This window comes from Musca autumnalis, unplaced genomic scaffold, assembly GCF_047663935.1.
Source record: "Musca autumnalis isolate F117 unplaced genomic scaffold, ASM4766393v1 scaffold_1, whole genome shotgun sequence".
NCBI lineage: Eukaryota > Metazoa > Arthropoda > Insecta > Diptera > Muscidae > Musca > Musca autumnalis.
The window spans coordinates 153,917,116-153,938,307 of record NW_027411644.1 but is presented as its reverse complement, the minus strand read 5'-3'; the positions used below and the strand labels follow the sequence as shown (position 1 = coordinate 153,938,307).

The following is a 21,192-nucleotide window of genomic DNA, read 5'->3' as shown; positions in this document are numbered from 1 at the left end:
CGTTTTATTGATTTATATCACAACTTTTGTATGAAAATATGGTTGAAGATTGGTATTGAGACTTCTTTGGACCTACAAAACTCTTCCCCGAAATGTGTCAGCGCTGGTCCACGTTTTGGACTGCCCCCCATAGAACGGTACCGCCCGATTTTCGGGAGATCTCAAGGATTAAGCTGCATTATCCTACAGAAATGACTGTAAATTTATACATATTTAATTTTTTTTGAGGTTACTTAACTTTCCTCCAGAAATTTGTCAGCATAGGTCCACGTTTTATACAGCCTCCGTTGAATTGTACCTAACGATTTTAGGGTATTTCTGGCTTTTAGCCGCACTATCCTTAAGAAATGGCTGAAATTTAGTATTTAGTCTTATATGGTGCTATAATAACTTTTCCCCGCAATTTGTCAGTAAATTTTCACGTTTTGATATACCCATCGATATGTAGGTTAAGTACCAGCGTTCGAAATTTCGAACAGTCAACTTTGCACATCTGTAAAGTCGCGCTTGCGCATGTAAATCAATTTCTCTATATTTTGTGAAACGGATACATATATTGGCAATAATTCCCCATGATTACTTTTTTAATTTCATTTTTTTATAATTTTTTAAAATTAATTTAAAAAAGATCCAAAAATATAGGTTTTAAAAATCTACCCTTAACATCGAGGGGGAGGTGGGGTTTTCAAGGGAACAATTTTTTTTTTATTTGCTGACAGATTAGACTTTATACATATACCAAAACTTGTTTAAAATTTAAACTTTTTCATCCATAAATATTTTTTTGAAAAAAGGTGATTTTACTGTTCGAAAAATCGAACACCAAGTACGAAATGGGTTAAAAGGATATTCACACATTTTTTGGTGAATATACATATTACATATTTGGAATTTGTACGATATCAATCGAATATCTGTTCGAATAAATTATCTGATGACTTACGTAAGAACGCCGAAGTGAAACTAGAACCTCACAAGGTATACTTCGAGTAGACGAGCCAAAGGTGCAGGGCAATCTGAGCGCAGAACCCGCTCCTTATTCATTCTTAACCCTTTGTGGCCCGATGTTGCCTGTGAGCAATTTTGCATGTTTGTGTATTCGTCTTTCCCACGCCGTTTGAGATATTTATATATACTAAGTGGGTGTCGGCAGGTTGATTTCAGAAGAATAAGAAAATGGAAATTACTTTTAAATAAATTGCTAGCTTGGCGAAGTTATGCTTGTTTAATTATAAGTAGTCGAGTAAAAATTTGGACATGAAATATTTTAGTGATTTTATAAAATGCCATTAAATACCAAAAGAATTGAATAATTGCAGCCAACATTTTTTGAAAAATTTTACTGAGATGTTGGTCTAATAAAATAAAAAAATACAATTACAGTTTACAGTTCCAATCAGTAGTTATAATTTGCTGAAAGTTGTCTGTGGGCAACATTTGGCCATTGTGGTAATAAAGTGGTTACATAGGTGGAAGTCGAAAATGATGGTTAGTGGTATTCAATGAAATACAAAGGTCATTGGGACATTCTGGCTTCTGAAAAATGTTATATTTATATTATTACAATATGCAACACTGAAAATGCAAACAAATTCTAGTATGCATTTTTTGAAAGTACATATTTAGACTACAAAAACCCTAGTAGGGTTTTGTCCTGTCAGATCCAGTTCGGATTTTATGGACTCATCTAAACCGGGCTAAATTTACATTTTTTTGCATTTTGTCAGGTCTTTATCTCAGAAACGAATAGGAATTTGGCCTTGCTGTCTTTAGCAATATTGTAGCGATAAACTAGTAAAACTTATCTTTTGAAAAAAAACACATAAGAAAAACTCCATCTAGGGCATCAAAATCTATAAAATATAGAAAATTTTACATAATTGCTGAAATTCTGTTCAGTTTCGGCTAAACTATTGGTAGTTGAACCAAGTAACCCTTTGCAAAAATCTTCCAAATAAAGATCTCAACAATTCTTTAGAGCATTATGAAACTCTAAAACGCTTACTTCATGATGTTTCAGCGGCATATTGCATCATATCTTTTACAACACGTATTTCAAACACAGTTCACACCAACAGTTTATTCTCTCTCCCACGACGATCGGATCTACGTTCCGGAGCGACCCGAGCAACGCTCGGCCAGGGATCGTCAACTCAGCGACAGCTGTATCAACCCGTTTTTCCAGCAGGTGAGCAAATCATGCCAGCAGCTTTGCTCAGTATCCTGCTGATTATTGCTGGCATTGAACAGAATCCTGGCCCCAATAACACCGAGGTCACGATCTGTTCCGTGTGCCACTCTAAAATAAACCAAAATCTAACCCAGGTTCGTTGCAATGGCTGTAAACAATGGTGTCATATGCGCCGGTGTTCTGGACTCTCTAGTCATAGGGATTGGACAGAGACGTTCATGGCTAATTGTTGTTTACGTCAGCGGCGTAGCAGACGTAGGTCCTCTGCAATCAATATAATTACCAGGCGCTCAACACCTACCGCCCCGAACTCACCAGATCAATGGATATGTTCAGTTTGCCACGAAGTTATTCGCAGAAATATAGCGTCTGTTAAATGTAATGGCTGCAAGAACTGGTGCCATCTGCGGAGATGCACCAAACTTAGGTCTCATAGACAGTGGAATGGAAACTTCGTGGCAAGCTGCTGTCCGTCCACCTCAACAGCGCATTACACTGCAACACATGGGAACTCAACGCAAACAATGAATGTCAACTTAGCCAAAACACCACTGCAACGAACCTCTACGCCACAAAATAACATCCACCCTACACAGTCTCCAACCTCATCTTCAAATTCATCTTCCTCTTCATCACCTACCATATTCCAACAATCCAACAATAGCACAATCATACTCCCGACACAATCTCCAACCTCATCTTCAAATTCATCTTCCACTTCATCACCTATCATATCCCAACAATCCAACAATAGCACAATCATACTCCCGACACGCCTAACCCCTACTAATCATACTACTCCCCTCCACAGAACCTCCCACAACTCAATAAATACACCTCCCACCAATACACCTTCAACAACACATGCAACCACCACAACTGTCATACATAACAACCACTCCAACAATAACCCAACCTTTTTACAGCATGCTCCACAATCTTTCCTGATGCTCCAGCTTAACTGCAACGGACTCAGGAATAAAATTGTGGAAATTACTAATTTTATGTCCAATAATAATATCATAATAGCTGCAATCCAGGAGACCAAAATTCCACCAGAGTGTAGGTTATCCAGTCACGGTAACTATGTCATCGTTAGAAAGGATCGGGTCAGATGCCATGGGGGGGGGCTCGCGTTCATCATAGAGAGGAGCGTGAGTTACAGGCTCTTAAGCTTACCCACCTTGGATCCTGCCGATGACATCATGGAAGTCATGGCCATTTCAGTTCTGACGGAAGGTACAGAACTGGAAGTCATCAATATTTACATTCCGCCTGTCAACAGCCTCAGGCCCGGTTACAGCCCATCCATAGAGCATCTTTTGGTAGGTGATAACCGTATAATCCTTGGTGACTTCAATGCTCATCATGAGCTCTGGTTCTCCCAGTTACCAAACGACGGACGTGGCGATTCCATAGCTGAACAGATAGACTCATCGGATTTCTACCCTATAAACGATGATTTCCCCACTCGAATCACGGCTCATTGTTCCAGCTCCCCTGACATAAGCATAGTCAGCTCGTCGCTTCTGCCCTTTACATCCTGGCAGACCCGTGTTTCGATGGCATCGGACCATATTCCGATAATCATAACTGTGGAGAAATCTAGCGACTTTGTGGAGCCGGAAAAGCGTACATTCATAAATTACAACAAAGCCAACTGGCCTGGCTTTATGAATGGAATTGACGATGCTATCAGTCAGTTGCCGCCCCCCACATGTGCCAGAAAGGGAGAGAGTAAATTCAGGAATATAGTACTCCGGGCAGCAAAACGCTTTATCCCATCAGGCAGAATTCCAAAATGGAGGCCCAATTTCCCAACACCCGCAGCACGCCTGGCCGAACAGAGGGATACATTACGTCAGACGACGCCAGATGACCCGACAATACCAGCCCTGACGGAGGAAATTAATAACCTCGTTAACCAGCATCGCAGGGAAAAATGGTTGAAACATCTGGACAAGTGCGAAGCTGGTTCGCACAAGCTGTGGTCCACCATCAAGAGTCTATCGGGAGCGAAAACCAATATAGGAAATATGGCGATAAATTTCGGAGGTGCTGATTTATCGGATGCCAAAAAATGCGCGCTTAAGTTCTGTCAGCAATTTGTGGTCCACCCAACAGAGCAGAACAGGGGCAAAAGGGCAGTCCTCAGGAGAGCCAAAAATCTTAAAAAAGAAGCTCCCACTCAAATTTCACCAGAGGACGTAAGCGCAGCCATCATTAAGGCCAAACCATCCAAGGCCTTAGGACCAGACGGCATCTCGATGCTTATGCTAAAGCATATAGGTCCGGCAGCAAAGTGCTACCTAGCACAGATCATGACACTTTCTATCAACCAGTCAGTGATTCCGGAGGTTTGGAAGAGCGCAAGGATAATCCCGCTACCAAAACCAGATAAGACAGCCAGCCGAGGAGACTCGTACAGACCTATCTCCCTTCTGTCACCGCTGGCCAAGGTTTTGGAATCCCTCCTGCTGCCGTATATGACAGAAGAACTTAAACTTGCACAACACCAGCATGGCTTTAGGAAAGCACACAGCACCACCACTGCCCTTACTGATGTCGTCAATAGTATTGCAAACGGACTTAATCACAAAAGACCTGCCCATCGCACCATAGTCGTGGCCTTGGATTTGTCCAAAGCTTTCGACACTGTTGATCATGCAATACTTATTGGCGACATCCTGGATTCTACATTGCCTAACACAACCAAGAGATGGTTATGCAATTACATCAACGGCAGGCAGGCATATGTAGAATTCAGAGGCAAGAAGTCGAAGCGCCGTAAACTAAAAATGGGTGTTCCACAAGGCGGTGTCATCTCGCCTCTGCTCTTCAACTTCTATTTATCTAAATTCCCTGCACCTCCAGCAGGCGTAAAACTGATAACGTATGCGGACGATTGCACCATACTTGCCACTGGAGAAGATGTTGATGAACTTGAGCAACGAATAAACAGCTACATTGTCACAGTCAGCACATTTCTCAAGGGAAGACATTTAGAGCTATCGCCACATAAATCCTCTGCAACCCTGTTCACTTCATGGACTAAAGAGGTGAGGCGTCAACTAAGCATACATATTGGAGAAGGGACAATTCCAACTGTTCAGCACCCTAAAATTCTAGGGGTTACCTTCGATAGTATGCTTACGTTCGCCAGCCATGCAACAGTCCTGAAGTCAAAAGTCCAGAAACGGAACAAGGTGCTCAAAGCCATCTCGGGCACCACGTGGGGCAAAGAAAAGGAGATCCTATTGGCCACTTATAAAGCAGTCAGCAGATCGGTCCTTAACTATGCTGCACCCGTTTGGACGTCATTCATTAGCGACACCCAATGGAATGGGTTACAGACCACGCAAAACAATGCCCTGCGAACCGCAACCGGATGTGTCCAGATGACGAGTGTGGATCATCTGCATCAGGAGGCAAGGATACTGTCAGTGAAGCAACATAATGTGTTGCTCTCTCGACAGTTCCTGCTGGCATGTCATCAGCCCACGCATCCCAACCACCACATCGTGGTTCAGGATTCACCCCCTAGACACATCCGGAAGGACATTAAGCGGTACAGCCCAGACATCCAGGATGTCATTCCAACTGACATCGACCGACTGTCACTAGTTGCATCGCTTAAACAGATTCATACTCAAGCAGTCCAGCAAGCCGTAAACGAATATGAATCAAATCGTGTCCTTAACCGTCAACCACCAGCGGTAGCAGAGGTCGAACGATCCTTGCCCAGGAGAACCAGAACCATCCTAGCGCAGCTCAGATCAGGCTGGTCAACCATCCTAAATTCCTACCAGGCTAGAATCATGCCAGGAGTGGAAGATATCTGCCCTCATTGCAGACAAGGACCGCACGACACAAAACATCTTTTTGCATGCCCATCACAACCCACAGACTTACGCCCCATAGATCTGTGGTTAAAGCCAGTAGAAGTGGCTAATTTCCTGCAGCTCCCAGCCTAATCCCGTCAGCACAATCCCAATCACATCCAAACTCATCCCCACAAACATCCACACACATAACAACCTAATCCATCCTCACACAAATCACCCTCCACACAGTACCGGCACACGTACAAACTTAATTCATACCACCATCTTATGAATCATTTCAGGGAAAACGAGACAGCCAAACTGTTACAACAACAACAGTTTATTCTCGCATTTCGGATTTCACTATATTATTGACATTTTTATTAAATCTTCAACAATGGCATTTTCCGAAGAGTTGTGTATTACATTCCAAGGAATATTTATCCCTTAAAAATGTAGCACAGTGTTATTCGAAGATTGAACTTGAATTAAAAGGAGATTCACACATTTTTTGGTGAATATACATATTACATATTTGGAATTTGTACGATATCAATCGAATATCTGTTCAAATATCGGTGAGGTTAATTTTATGTATTGGACGAAGGTCAATAGGTATTATCTAGTTTAGAGTCTGCATACAAAATGTCAATATGAGCATTTCAAATTATATGAACACCGCCATATATGTTAAAATAGGCGAATTCGTTAACTATATATAATAAATATAGACCTATTTTCCATTCCATTGCCGTCAATTTTCCTCTAGAATTAAACTCATCAGTTTATGCTTTTCCACATCATGAATAATAAAAAATATAACGATAATACAAAGACTTAAGAAACAAACTTTGTTAATTTTTATAACCACAATGGCCCAATGTTGCCCACAGGCAACATTTGGTAACTCCCTAACCACGAGGAATTTATAAGAATTCGGGGTTCAAAGGGTTAATAAGTTAGGCAGTTAGCAGTTGCCGTTCATTATTAACAGCCAATTCACTCGGAGACTAGTGGTCCATTGCGGAGAGGAAGGAAAGAGGAGGGAGGGACACGAAAGATGTAGGAGGAGAGAAGATATAACAGAGAATTAGAAAATAAATTAGTTAATTGATTTTCCTATGACTGGGATAGCCCATCCCATAGCCACTTAAGGCTTCTACAGTAATTTAGCAGGACTCCAGGGTCTTTAGAGGAAAAATATGAGAAATAATATATCATGCACCCCTAACAGTCTGTGTCTTTTATCTGCCAGTGTTGGATGCAGACAAAGGAGGTGCTCGGTTGTTTCAATCTCTTCTACATCTTCACATAGGCTGCAGAACTCAATGATATTGTCCTCTCACTTACTTGACATAGATATATTGCTGCAATGGCAAGTGATAACCCCTGCAACAATTCTGATTTCTGACTTAAGTAGCGAGAGAAGGGAAGCTGCTCTACGCCTTGAGATTGACTCCGATACCTTGCAACCAGGTAAGTCCTGCCAGATCCTTACGCGTTTCTCTGCGTAGAGCTTACACTGTTTGCTAAGGAAGAAGCAAAGCGGTGGCTTGGCACAGTCCTCCACCCGAAGGTCCGAGAACTGGACGCCTTGTCTTGCCAGTTCATCAACTTTCTCATTTCCCTCAACATTACAGTGCCCCTGTACCCAAAAAGCTAAAGGGTCATGTTCCGAGTTAAGATAAACCTACAACCTTGACTTCGATTTAATAGTTAAGGAGCCTAACGCCATTAAGTGCAAAAACTTCTGCCTGAAAACACTACAGTTGTTATTAAGTTTATATGAGCTTCTGATGTTTAGTTCTTCACAATGCACAACTGCCCCCGTGCCTTTTTCCATCTTCGATCCATCAGTGAAGATGGATAGACTGGTCTGATTTGAATTTCTTCTCCTCAGTCAGTAATAGGAAAGTTACCGAAAATTATGCCATTTCGGGCCATATTTCGATATTCTTTCAAGAATCATTTATTCGGCGCTTCCTCCTAATCTAACAAATCATAAGTATTACAGTAACGACTATCTCCAATAACCCTTGACTAACTGAGGTAGGTTCACTTTCAAAGCCAATATATTTACGTAGAGTGGGCGCATCAAAATAAACTCATCTACCCACTAAGAACCTCAAACATAATCAGCAAACAATTGCCTTATTAACAAACTAGAGAATTTGTGGAATTTTAGATATTTGCACAGAAAAACATACTACACTAAAACCAAATAGATATGTAACATGTAGAAGAAAATAACTAAAGATAAACAATAACAAATTAACGCAAAAACACACACATACACTACAGACATTCAAAGTTCCAGCCAGCCAGGCAGATAGAAGACCAAACGAAACAACAGCAGCTCGTGATTAAAATGGATTGATCACACACACAAAACAACGTCGATCGATTTGGTAGGTTGATTTCTTTTACTGCTGCCACTCATTTTGTTGTTGTACTTGAGTTTTCGTTTTATGTGCGGTATGTTTGTTTTACTTTTCTTGTTGCTTTTGTCAGAGCCAAGCTGCAAAAATGAATTAATACCAAGTTCACTTCGTTGGCTTGTTGTTTTTAGTTGTTGGCGGATTGGTTTGTCTCGATTGTGCTAAACTAAATGGATATGGTTGGCTGTCAACAGCGATATTCAACTGACAATCGCAAAGACGACTACACCCACACACCCAGCACAGAAATTAGCAGCAATGAATTAAAGTTGTAAAATTAAAGCCAATAGAAAAACCTTGATGGCTACTCTATTACGAAGAAATAATTTAAATAAGTAGTAAAAAAGTGCAAGTTGTAATACTTTTACATATTTACCTAATATAGTACGCAAATGACGTAGACGTGATGCTGAATCCTTTTTGCAATCTTGTATTTTTGCCGTGGACTTCTTGATATCCGCGTGAGACTTTTTTGTAAACATGATAAGCAAGGAGCGAGTAAGCTAGCTGGATGAGCTAGCTAACTACTCTGTTTCCCCTTGAATGTATTCACTAAACGAAGAGTATTTCTATTAATTTGTTAACACCATTTTTATTGATCATCACATTTATTGTAGTACTGAATGTTAGTTGTTGTTTTCACATTCACACATTTTTTCTAAATATTCCTTCTCTTATGGTAGGTGGGAAGAGGTGGAGGCCCAGTTTGTTTGGATATGGTTGGCGACGACACGACGTGATGACGAATAACTCCCGCGACAGGTGCCTCAACTCTTGCTCCGGCCAGCACACTCACTCACACTATTAACCAACCACTTATTACTTATTCACCGGATTGTTGTTATTGCTTTACAATACACTCCATTAAGTTATTGCGTTTCTATCAGTGGCTATGGTGGCTAAATCGCATGGAATGGCAGTGACCGAAAATATTGTACACCACCTTTTTCCACTGTTTTTTTATTTCACTAATCGTTGTTATTTGCCTCCGTTTTCTTCTTTTCATTTTTCATTTTGCGTTCTTGCCCGTTTTTTTTCTATACAACACCACCTATAAAATGATTTTTTCTTCATTCAAAATGCGAACATTTGCATAAAGATTTTCATTACAAATCTATTGATTTCACATACACGAACACTTTTGCTTTATTTTTATAATAGATTTATTATTTTCTGTTGGGTAATTGTTGTGAAAAATCGTTGTAAAAATTTCTGTTTCGTGCGTTGTAAAGGCAAAAAATTAATTGTGTTGGTGAAAACTGTTGACGTTTCTGAATCAGAGAACGGAGTTCTCTACCGAAAGAGACGGCGTAAGAATTAATTTCAGTAACTATGACATTAGGTGTAGCGGTAACACGTCAAAGTGCTTCATGCAAAGGTACAATAACATAAAGGTAGGATATTTTTGGATAATTCGGAATAGAACAATTTATCGAATTTTATACCCCGTTTGCACATTACCGGATTTTATAAACCCACTTCAACTGTCAATTCCATAGCGCTTGGCGTTTATAAATCGTCATAAAAAAGGTTATCCAGCCAGCTCTAGAACTGCAAGAATCTACTATTTTTTTACTTTCTTCAAGAACATAAAGGAAAAATTATTATCGTGGTAAAAATTTGTAGATTCGTTCAGTTTCTAGATCAGAGCATATCGCTCTGTTGTGGGATTCTCAAAAGGCCTGCCTCGCATGGTTACCTTGCTTTCCTACTTCATTTCTGACATAACATAAAATAAAAGAATAAAGAAGGCCGAGCGAATTTCGAACTAGGTTGCCCGCTTCTTCTATATTCTTTTATTTTTATTAGCTTTGTTCCTTTACTTTTTTAATGGTAAGAGTGGTAAAAGAGAAAAGTGTCAAAATTGTTCAAAATTGCTCTCTCATGAACATTTTTACCAGAAAAGTAAAGGAACCGAAAAATGGTAGGTCTGGCAGCAAAGTCGAAAAGAAACATAAAAAAATCAATTTTCGTCTTTTATTTCACAGTTTTTAATTTAGTGTTGTCAGTGTTCGACTTTTTCTTCGGTCAATCGTCAAACAAAAATCGAAAAATCAGATCTGCCATTTTCTACCTGCAGAAATTTTGCTGGTAGCCTGTGGTAGAAGAGAAAGCCATTTTCACTCTCTCTCCCCTCCCACTCTTTTAAAAATTGCTTCCAGTTTTGCCACTTTTCGGGGTTAAGGAACGCTTTGCAGGTTAAAAATGGTAACAAATGGTTAAAATGGTAACCTCAGGTAAGTAAAGAAACACAGTTATTATGTCGGAAATGAAGCAGGAAAGCAAGGCAACCAGGCGAGGCAGGAAACTGTAGTCTCCCCCAGTAAGCTAGCCCTCTTCTGTTAAGGGGTGAGTACATAAGCTGCATTGCCTGCTTACCTTGCTTGCTTCTGATAAAAGATTAAAAAAGAAAAGGGCAACTTGTAAAGAAGGGCTTTTAAAAAAAAATATTATAAAAATGCTAATTATTTTAATGAGCACACTTGTTACTATAAACTTCTCTAGAAGTGACTTCAGCGAGTAGATTGCATAATACATGTAAAATGTTACTCAGAATACGCGGAATGTAAGTAAAATGGAGAAATTATTGAATATAAGTCAACTTTTTTAAAGATAATGGTTCATTTAATGGTCATAAAATTACATAAACATTTTTTGTGGATCAAAACTTCACGGTGAATCAAATGAGACTAAAATCATACAAATTGATATTATAGTGTCGATTTTATAGCCAAAATTACCACTAATTTTCATTAAAACAATTATTTTTATTGGAAAAATCTATAGGAATACTTCCTTCATTTTGCTTAAATCTCCCAATAAAATAGATGGATTTTGCTTTATAGACATTCATATTAAAGCTTTCACATTGAGGAAGATAATTGGGTTGCTGAGGATATATCTCAAGGCTTCTGAAATAAAAATAGAGGTCAAATAACACATTTTAATTTATATGCATTTTAAAATACGTGTAAATCGCGTAATTATCATTTTTTCTGCATGTGATTTCCATGTGCAGAAAGACCATATCTTTTAAGTTGTATATATTGTTACGGAGTTAGATTTAACTAATCTCCGCGTAGGCGTTGTTTTATTCCCCAGTACGATTTGTACCAAATAAAACAGTGTTCGTTTCAGATTCTTCTTCTTTATTTGCAAATCCGTAATCCGGATATAAGCGATCATACAATATTATTATAAATGTGTTATGCTATTTTATTTTATATTATACAGGCATAAACAGCTCTCTATTTTCTGCCGCCGAAATCATGCTTCTTTCATCATGACAGCCTGTCCAATCTTGTATGTTTTTCAGCCAGTTCAATTCTCTCCTGCCTCTTCCTCTTTTTCCTTCTACATTGGCCTTTATGATGGTTTGCAGGAATTTATACTTTTCATTTCTCATCAGATGCTTGGTTTACATTTACGAAATCCACTCGATTTCAACTGTCAAATCCATAGGTTAAACGTCAAATGAAATCCAGATGAGATTTCATTTGACGTTTGAGCTATGGAATTGACAGTTGAAATCGAGTGGATTTCGTAAATGTAAACTTAGCAAGATGCCCCAAATATGCAATTTTCCGAGCTTTGGCATGTCGCAGCAATTGTCTATTTAAACCCATTCTGCATAAAACGTCCTGGTTTGTTACATGATCTGTCCATGGTATCTTTAAAATCCTTCGGTAGACCCATATCTCGAAGAATTCAAGTTTTTTCTCATCTGCAATTTTGATGGTTCATGTCTCAACTGCGTAAAGTAGTACGGACCAGATACAGCATTTCACAAATCTGACTTTTGTTGAGAGACTTATATAGTGATTTGTAAAGACTGTTTTGCATTTGAAAAATGCATCTCTTCTCTTCGTTTCTACAATGCTTTATTTACGTTATTACACTTATTTGGAACCGACTTTAATTCAGCGTCAGGCACCATACTTTTCTATTGCATACTTTACGGGGCGTCATTGTGGGAGTGTACTGTTTCAATGGGTTGAATTGTGTGTGTGGAGAGAGCAACGTTAAATGAGCGAACACGGGCGCCTAATTGCCTGACCTGGCTTTAATTACTAAGCACACAGCTTGACTCTAGTTAGCACGCAGCTATTCTTTAACCGATCTGTTCAGTTCAACGCTTAAAACACAACTAACTCGCCGTTGCTGATTCCACCTGTATTTATATCCCAAAATCTCCCCGTTCGAGAGTTATCCAGAACATGTGGTAACACCTCGAATCTGTGCAACGAACACACAGACGCACATTCGCACTAACTCTTATGTTACACGCTGCAACTTTCATACGAAACTTTCCCATTATTTTGGCGTTGTTATAGCCCGTTTAGACTAGTCATTTTAAATCGACTCGATTTCTAAATCCAACTTTCAAATCCTAGTTGTTTAGACTAGTCTAAAATGATATAAGATGTCAGTCAGCTGATTTTTGATACGTAGACATACGCGAATTTGCAAAAAGAATTGCTTGAAAATTAAAAATGGAATGGAGTACTGCAAAAATAATCTGACAAATTGCTATTTAATATGTTGTTTACAATATATAATAAATTAAAGCTACATCCATTTTATTTTTATTTAATATTTTTTCTATTTTTCCGCTTCTGTTTGTTTTTGTGCGTTTGTGTTTACAGTTATATGAAAAATTTAAATAATAGGGTTATGACTTTTTTACAATCTCATATCCCTGTCTCATATTTGGATGAGCTTTTGCATAAGATTAGATAAAATCTTAATTATAACTGATTCGATAAAAAAATTTGGAGTCACTTTAAGCACATAAATAACTCAAAACAATCGTTAAAGCCACACGACATATCTAGATTCTAGAATGACATAAGCTTTTGTCAAAGACATAAATACAACAAGATAAGACATTTCTTTTGCTATCATTCTTCAGTGAATGGCTTTTGAATTTAACATAATGTTATGTTACGATATGGTGATATAACATTTTTTTCTTTTATACATTATTACGTATTTAACCGAATTTACCGATCCATTTGACATGGAATTATTCTTGAATAGATCCTTGAATTCATAAGTTTCGTTTCTGATACCATTACATGAAATGTTCCTCCTTGGTTGCGATTTTGAATTAACTGCAACCTGTTAAAGGTAATGTTTCTATACATAGTTTCGTAAACATTTTTTGTTGCATGCATTTTGTCAGGTCTTTATTACTTTATGTCTTTGCTTTTGTTTCTCACCAATTTTATCGTCATATTATTACATATATATTATTAGGTGTGTTCGTTTACTCAACAATTTGTACAAGTTCAGTAACTTCTTGTAATCGGCTAAGGTCTTTTATATTGTACTGTAGAGTAAACGAACAACATCCAGTAACAATTTGTACAAATTTTGAGTAAACGAACACACATATTTTTTAGGGATACGTAAAACCGATTTCGGTTAATCGATTAATCGGTTATTAGCCGTAAAATCTCTAAAAATCGTAGTCGACTATTGAATGTGCGAAAACCGTATAACCGATTATTCTTAATCGACTTTCGGAGTCAACTATTGTTCGTAGTCGACCATTGTCGTAGTCTATTATTATTCGTAGTCTAATAATCGTGGACGGCTATTAGTCGTAGTTGACTATTGGGTGTGCTAAAACCGCGTAATGGGCGGTACTTTTTTGTACATATGTACATCACAGATTGCATCAACGAAAATGGTCGATTATATTCGATTATGATCGGTTTATCGCGGTTAACGAATAATCGAAACTCGACTTTTAGTACACTCTCAAATAATCGACTAACCGGAAATCGAGTTTTAAGTTTTTCACGAAAACTCTAATATTTTTATCATATTGTTACGGAATTAGATTTAACTAATGTCCGTGTAGACGTTGTTTTATTCCCCGATACGATTTGTACCAAATAAAACAGGGTTCGTTTTAGATTACGTTTCTACAATGCTTTATTTACTTTAATACACTTATTCAGAACCGACTTTAATTACTAAGCACACAGATAATCCGCCAAATAACAAGAAGAAAATGGAAATGGATAGGCCATACACTACGGAAGCCACAGTACAGCATAGCTAGAATGGCCTTGGAATGGAACCCACAAGGTAGCAGACGTCCTGGGCGACCAAAAAACACGTGGCGAAGAACGGTCCTACATGAAATCGAAAAGCAAAATACAAACTTAGATAATTTAAAACATATTTGTAACGATAAAGTAAGATGGAATTCTTTTGTAGAAGCCCTATGTTCCCAAGTGGAATAAATAAAGGATAAAAAAAAAAAAAAACACAGCAAGTCTCTAGTTAGCACGCAGCTATTCTTTAACCGATCTGTTCAGTTCAACGCTTAAAACACAACTCAACTCAATGTTGCCGTTCCTACCTATTTATACCCAAAATCTCCTTGGTCTAGAATTATCCACAAAGTCTGGCAACATCTCGAATCTGTGCAGCGAACACACAGACGCACATTCGCACTAAGCGAACAACCATACTCACATACATACAAGTAGAGAAGCGCAGTAATGACGCAATTACAACAACAAACAAATGCAAGAAATAAGAAATGACAACTAAACGATAATTACATGATTATGGCAAAACAAACAAAAGCACATTAATAAAAGTAATGTAACGACTAGAATGATGAAGAGAGTTCTACATGGTAGTTGTTGTTGCTTAGATAAAGTAACTGCATAATAAAAACTTTACGTTACAATTCAAATTTTTAAATTAACGGAAATTAAACTAAATTAACTTAAACCTATTAGTTACATTCGTAACAATGTATAGTTTTATTCCATGTATCACATAAATTGAAAGTGGTTTGTGCGGGACCTTTTTCAATATTTAAATGTAATAAAAATTAATTTATTCGTGCAACAGGAAAAACATTTTGGAGCAATTTTTTTTCATATATATAGGATTTTCAAAAAAAAAATGTGAAAGTGGTTTGTGCGTGACCTTTTTTAATAATTAAATGGAATGAACGTTATTTTTGGCATCATTCACTCTCGCTACAGGAAATCATTTTTGAGAAAAAAGGTCATAAAGTCATAACCCTAGTAAATAAACGTCACATGAACACAAGGCATATTGAATAAAGCGGTCGGCACATACGGTGCGTTGTGCGTCGCGCTACAACAACCACATGAAAAATGTGTAAGTGATGCCAAGTTTTTTGAAAAACAACAACATGGCTGGCGCATTAAAGTTAAACATAATTTAACTGTTTTGGGACAACGCATGTCCCAACGTGTCACTAAACGGACCGTATGTGCCGAGGGCTTAATGTCCTCGGCACATACGGTCCGTTTAGTGACACGTTGGAACACGCGTTGTCCCAAAACAGTTAAATTATGTTTAACTTTAATGCGTCAGCCATATTGTTGTTTTTCAAAAAACTTGGCTTCACTTACACTTTTTTCATGTGGTTGTTGTAACGCAACGCACAACGCACCGTATGTGCCGAGCGCTTAAGGTAGCCGACTCACGCCAGCTGATTGAACATAAAATGTCAAAAAATTGTTGTAAACAACATACAACAACAATTCTTCATACAAAATCATAACAAATTTTGATGTTTAAATTGTACAACAAGAGGTTTTTTGTTGTTGCCATTTGACGAATAGGTTACCTGTTAAATCTGCCTTGCATGAACCATGGTACAAATACACAGGTAGCCGCATCGGCAATTGTTGGTAACATAAGGTGTCAAAATTTGACATCAATTCAATGCAGTTGACACATTATGTTACCATCAGCTGGCATGATAATGCTACCTGTATTATTGTACCATGGCATGAACATAGTTGCCAAGCAGTGTTGTATATCAAAATATTTCGATTTAACATTCGATTTAAAACAAATCCAAGTTTTGAGTTGATTTAATTTTGTCATCAGGGTGGATTTGGGTGGATTAAGCACTTAAATCGAGATAATGCCCTTAATCATCGTATAAGGGTATGGTCTAAACGAGCTATTAGGTCGAGTTCCCCATTACAGTAATTTCATAAAATTACTTTGAAAGTTTTAGCGTGTAACATAAGAGTAAGCGAACAACCATACTCACATACATGGGCGAAGATCAGTACAAGCGTAATTACAACAACAAACAAATGCAAGAAATAAAGAAGTAGCAAACTAAACGATAATTACATAATTATGGCAAAACAAACAAAAGCACATTAATAAAAGGTAAAATAAGAACTAGAATGATGAAGAGAATTCTACATGGTAGTTGTTGTTGCTTAAATAAAGTAACTGCGTAATAAAAACTTTACGTTACAATTCAAATTTTTAAATTAACGGAAATTAAACTAAATTAACTTAAACCTACCAGTTACATTCGTAACAATATTTTTCGAAATGTAATTTTGAGGCTAAGATGTAGCATCAACTGCATTATAGCATTAAAAACCTATAAAATATCGCTAATTTGCGCAAAGTGCATACAATTTTTGTCCGCATTCGATTTCAGTGTTCACCATGAAAATCTATATCGATATATATATATATTTCAAGGCGATAAATCAAGAACCGTGGATGTAGCATCTCACACTATTTTTTCGGATAAAATGAATGTAACTCCCTTATGAGTGAAGTTTTCAAATCTCCGTTACCGATAAAACGAATATACTGTACTAGTTGTTTCGTTGCAGTGGAAACAATCCGCAGAAAACACGATAAAATACGCGATATTTTCAAAAACAATTTTAGTTGATTTTTCTACTTTGGAATTTCTTGTAACTCGGGTTTTAGTAGATGGATTTTCACGGGGAATAATTTTTCGAATCCGGAATGTAAAAAACTAAAATGTGTAATCAAGTACGATGAAAACGAATGGCAATTGTAAAAATTAGGCCTGGAAAAATTCGATTTTTTGAAAAATGTTCGCACAAAATTTCCGCATTTGGATGCAGATTTCTATGAAGCTGTGCCGACTACATTCACAGTAGTCGTATCAAATACATCCGAATAGCAAGTACTACAATTCTATATATGATCTTTTGAAAAACACTGTAAATCTGGCTTCAAAATGTCAGCATCATTTAATGGTACAAGTAGATGAAATTTTGAAAAGTAATACATTAGTGATATGATCCTTATTTAGTTTGCTTCTTTTCTTACTTTGACAGGAAACTCGTGGAAAGTGTGGTTTAATCACAGATCAAGAGAAAACAAAATAAAACAAGTTGGCTTCAACCCATATTTACCCATTTCTTAGCATAAATATAACCACAGCTTCCACGCAAATTATATTTTAAGGCCAATATTTTTAGCCACGATATATAGAAGAGCAATTACTAATGATGTAGGAATAAAACTTACCATAGTATTTTTGAACATTAAAAAAAAAAATGAGATTACCAAGCAGGACTATAGGAAAAGTTTGGAGTTTCAATTAACTGACATAATTTCGCATATACATTTATCTAATGAAGTGCGATATATATACTAGTTTCCAAGCTTTGCCTCGTCTGCCACAAAAACAACATCCTAATACACCTGAAGATCGGCTTTACCACCCGTGAAACGTAGTGTAATGGTTGTATGCGTGGGACTTCGGTAGACTCCTAATTTTTAAATGTATCTCTAAAGGCCTAACAGCTCAACTCGAAAGAGAATTAATTAGATATCACTATAAATGGCCGTCGCCTTAATAAGGCAAAAATAAAAAAACATTTAATTTTATCCAAAAGCATTTAACTTTCATAATTTACTTTTCGATTGCTTGAGTGGAGTATTCCCCCATTGGCTCAACTTCATTTATTACCCTCTATTGCAGAGAGTAATGTTTTTCAAAACGAACTGACAGTGTTGCAAAATTTTACTGATCGCTACCAATATCATGATTTCATCCCGGCGAAGGGAATTATCAATTGGCTTCTCAGTTTTTGAAATGATGCCTTTTTAGTGAAAACCCGAACTCTTTAAGTGTCTAGTATTCCCAAATGAATGAGAATCACACTCACTTTTCGGCTTTTCCAAAGAAACACCAAAATCAAAATATTCTGCAACCTGTCAGCACGTATCAACTAAGAATTCGTCGAATTCTGTGAGTTGAAAATAACATCACCACAGTTGCCTGTGAGGTTGTTATTGGAATTTTGTTTTTAACAAAGCTCCATTTGCCCGTGCCTCGGCTGTTTTTGTTTGTTTTGTTTATTGTTGAAGATTCAATCTCATTTCGATTGCTTGAGTGGAGTATTCCCCCATTATAATTTACAATCACAAATCGAGTGTTCCATGGTTTAATAAGAAAGGTTAGCCAAAGCTTTATGTCAATTTAGATTTTTTCATTCGAGTATGCCTAAAACTTCAAAACAATATAAACAAACTTTGTATGTGTGTGTGGTGTTTGAATAATATGCCAAACAATTTTAAAAACAATCGAATTCAATGATTTTTAAAATTGTTTTTAGACCATTTGTATGGAAGAAATTGGTAAGATTTGCATTGAAACAATCAGTTTATCATATTCACAACTCGATTATGCGGAGAAAACTTAACTCTTCATTCATTTTTCGCGTTTTTTATAAAATGCTCAAAAATGCATTGTAAACAAACCCACTTGTTGCATTTATTTTGAAGTTTTAGGAATTCAAGAAAAACAAGGGTTCTATAGATTTTTTCATTTAAATCTACCTCTTTACTTATACCATGGAGTGTTCTACAAGGGTAAAACTTGGCTTCAGCTATATTAAATTTTCAAAAATATTGGTGATATGTATTGATTGAAACAAGTATAGGTCTGTCTGGTTACCCTAAAATTTGTAACAATTTCCAATTGTGGAAGTCGTCTGTTAACACAAAAAATCAGCAAAAGAGAGCGATTCGAGAGAGACATTTTGACAGTTCTTTCACTGAGAGTTTGCAAATTCTTGCTGGACAAATTTCTTCTAGCAAGAACTTGTAACTCTTCTTCTTCCTGAAAACAAAACAATTTTATTGCGGAAATAGCAACTCTAATTGTATATTTTTTTTGTAGAACAAAGTTGCAAAGTGGAAAAAATCCATTTTTGGTCATATTAGCTTTGTTCCAGAACTACAAAGTTTTTACAATTTTTACCACTTTTACACATTTTGCGTTCCCGTACACAAAATTTATATGAAAATCGTTTACGACTTTTACACCTTTTACGACTTTTACCACTTTATAAAGTACGGGAACAGGCCAATTATTTTTAATAAAATACAAATTTTTTGCTTCCCTTGGTTCCTTCCATGGTGGAATAAGAAGGTGTTACATCGAATCATACCAAACGTCAAAATTGTTCACAATAATGTATTATTGTGAATTGCTTATTTACATTTTGTATGTGTTTTTATTCACAATAATGAATTTTGACAACTAGTATGATAACCAGCTGTTTTTGCCGCTGTACCCCAGCAAAAAGTTTGCAAGTAGTGCAATGCAGAGTTATGATTTCAATACATCTTTCGATGCAGTCCACACGGAGTTATGAAAAAGCAATCTGCTCGATACATTTTAGAAGCACTCGCTTATAGATCCCTAGCCAAGCAAGCCCATTTTTTGATCCCTACAGCTGCAGTCTTTTTTTCTGAACACAGGAAAGAGTGTCTAAAATTATAAGAATTTGTGTAAAAAAATAAAGAAATACAAACTAAAGATACGAACATTGCCGTAATTCACGAGACGCAAATTATTTTTGAAGTGGAGTTAGAGTTTTTTTGGAAATCTGAACTGGAGTTGGAGGAAAAATGAAAAACCACTTGGATGATGAAGCAATATAAGTTGCGGTGTCACAAAAAGCAGAGCAGAGGAAGTAAACTCAGTTATGATCAAATTTAGTGGAGAGTTTTTATAATTTGTATTATTATTTGCTTGGTTTACATTCGTCGTCGTTTCGTGATTTCGAATGCGTTTCGTGATTTCGCGCGAAATCCAGCAAAATTTATCATGATTTCGCATACAAAAATGAAATCATCTCATTTCGTGATTTTAGCGAAATCAACATCGAAATCACAGTACACATGATATACAACCTTGTTTTTGCCCAAAAAAGTACCAAAAGTTGCAACACTTTTCACGTATCACAATAAACAAGGTAGATTGTCAATTGCTGCAACAAAAATTTTTAGTATCAAAAATTGTAAACAATATGAAAAAATATTAAATTACTTTGTTACAATGCTATTTTTCATTGCGTTCCCGCACTTTTTTAATTGTAATGTTAGAAAAAAGAGAAAATTTTCAAAAATTGCTTCCCAATACAAATTTCTTAAAAAATAAGGGAACGGAAAAATTACAGAAATTGCAAAAACTGCAGCATAAATGTCAAAATCAACGTATCAGCTATCATATTAGATGCCAATGAACATGCTTGCTGCGAGTTTCTACTAGGCCAAAATTGTATTGCAGAAAACAGGAGAAGAGGGTGTTATTCGGCGCTATTTTTTGTTTAAAGAGAAGTGCAAGTCTTGCTAAATTTCGGAGTACGGGAACGCATTTTTACCACTAAAAGGGGAAAACTACTGCAAGAACTAATTTTATCTATCAACCTTTATCTATCAAAATTTATTATTGTGGTGTCTCAACGATAAAATCATTTTTTTATTTTTCATTTGTTGTACTATACACAATTAATACGATATATAGATAATTTTACGATAATTTTCCAAATAAAGTTGTAAAGTTCTATATTGTCATATATTTTTGATGATTAATTCCATTTACAACAACTTGTTTTGAAAATTCATGTTTGATCAGCTGCGCATAGGC

The 21,192-nt window shown here is 36.7% G+C and overlaps 1 protein-coding gene across 2 annotated transcripts in view; it reads right to left on the bottom strand.

The window, feature by feature from the left end:
• The window catches only part of LOC141388594 (probable Rho GTPase-activating protein CG5521), a 59,212-nt gene extending 49,469 nt beyond the window's left edge, over positions 1–9,743 (bottom strand). Inside the window, exons 1-2 of one of the 2 annotated variants that reach the window (XM_073958591.1) lie at positions 9,585–9,722; positions 8,830–9,504 (exon numbers count right to left, since the gene is read on the bottom strand). In XM_073958591.1, the coding sequence (XP_073814692.1) occupies positions 8,830–8,935 (106 nt within the window). In that variant the 5' untranslated portion in view covers positions 8,936–9,504; positions 9,585–9,722. Of the gene's footprint in view, positions 1–8,829 lie in introns of both variants that reach the window. The other variant, XM_073958592.1, reaches the window with a different exon arrangement.
• Between the last annotated feature and the right edge of the window lie 11,449 nt (positions 9,744–21,192).